Below are 1410 nucleotides of genomic sequence, written 5' to 3'. Positions count from 1 at the left end.
AATTTCTTCACCTCGCTGAGCAGCCGGTCCCCAAAACCTGGGGGGGGAGGGAGAAGCGTAGGGGGGGGACGTTAGCGGTGGCAGCGGGGACCCCCACACGGGGATGGGGGGTGACAGGCACCTTTGAAGAGGGTGGAGCCGCCGGAGAGGACGATGTTGGCGAAGAGCGTGCGGCGCAGGTCCAGGTCGGACTTCTGGATGGCGAAAGCCAGCACCTCGTGGATGCCCTCGCTCTCGTCGCCGATGAGATCCGGTTGGAAAAGCAGTTCCGGAGCTCGGAAGCGAGCTGGCCCCACCTGCGCGCGGGTGACACCGGCTGATGGAGCTGTTCCCCGTTGGGGGGGGATGCTCGCGTCCGGCTCCCCCCCCTTCCCAGCTACTCACGTCCAGCGTGCTGCCGTCGGGCAGGGTGTACTGCACCTTCTCCGTCTCCAACGCCTCGTCCTTCTGGGGGTTGATGGAGAGGTAGCAGGCTCGCTGCGGAGAGAAACGGGGGGTCAACAGAGGCCCCCCAACACCCCCCTGACCCCCCCTGGCCCCAGCTCACCTCCTTGATGGTCCTGACCACCTCGAATTCGGCCGAGGTGTGGAAATCGGAGCCTTCCTTACGCAGCAGCAGCCGGAGGTAGCGYGAGACGTCCCGCCCGGCCACGTCCACCCGCATGATGGAGTGAGGCATGGCGAAGCCCTCGTAGATGGGCACGGCGTGCGTCACCCCGTCRCCCGCGTCCAGCACCACCCCCGTGGTGCGGCCCGTGGCGTACCTGCGCGGTGGTGGGGGAACGGAGCCGTCGGCGGTGGCCTCTTGGCCACCTTCGTCCCCCCCCCCAGCCCCACACTCACAGGCTGAGCACGGCTTGCATGGAGATGAAGAGCGCCGGCACGTTGAAGGTCTCAAAGAAGACCTCGGCCGCCTTCTCCCGGTTCTTGCTGGGGTTGAGGGGCGCCTCGGTGAGCAGCACCGGGTGCTGGGAAAGCAGAGGGTGGGGGTGAGGGTGGGGGAACGCAGCCCCCCCCCCGCTGTACCTCAACCCCGCGCACCCGCCAGGGTCRCTACCTCCTCGGAGAAGGTCTGGAGCTGGTCCTTGGAGTAGACGTACTGCCAGATGCGCTCCATGTCGTTCCAGTCGCGCACCACGCCGTGCTCCATGGGGTAGCGGATGGCCAGGAGGCCCCGGTGCTCCTGGCGGGGCGGAGGCGGCGCTCGGCGGGGACCCGAATTCACCCCCCCCCCTTCCCCACCCAGCACCCCCATCCTTGGGTGCTCCCCCCAGCCCACCCCACACCGCGGTACCTCAGCTTTGGGCCCGATGAAGAGGTCACCCTCCAGCGCCCCGGCCATGACGCGGACATGCTTCGGGCGGCCCACGCTGGCGGGAGGCGAGGAGGGGGGTGAGAGGGGGTGCGAGG

General features: G+C 68.7%; 1 protein-coding gene across 1 annotated transcript; it reads right to left on the bottom strand.

Annotated features, from left to right (window-relative positions):
- Positions 1-5: 5 nt before the first annotated feature.
- Positions 6-1404, bottom strand: LOC112961657 (beta-centractin; the record flags this gene model as incomplete). Its single annotated transcript, XM_026057033.1, has 7 exons — positions 1295-1404; positions 1058-1183; positions 844-968; positions 548-764; positions 385-477; positions 122-296; positions 6-37 (listed from the first exon to the last, which is right to left on the bottom strand). Coding segments are annotated over exons 1-7 (816 nt in total), but the record flags the coding sequence as incomplete, so codon positions are not given.
- Positions 1405-1410: the final 6 nt, after the last annotated feature.

This window comes from Apteryx rowi, unplaced genomic scaffold (assembly GCF_003343035.1).
Source record: "Apteryx rowi isolate R43461 unplaced genomic scaffold, aptRow1 scaffold_1357, whole genome shotgun sequence".
Classification (NCBI taxonomy): Eukaryota; Metazoa; Chordata; class Aves; order Apterygiformes; family Apterygidae; genus Apteryx; species Apteryx rowi.
Note: the sequence above shows the minus strand (reverse complement) of the source record. Positions and strands in the feature narration are given on the sequence as shown.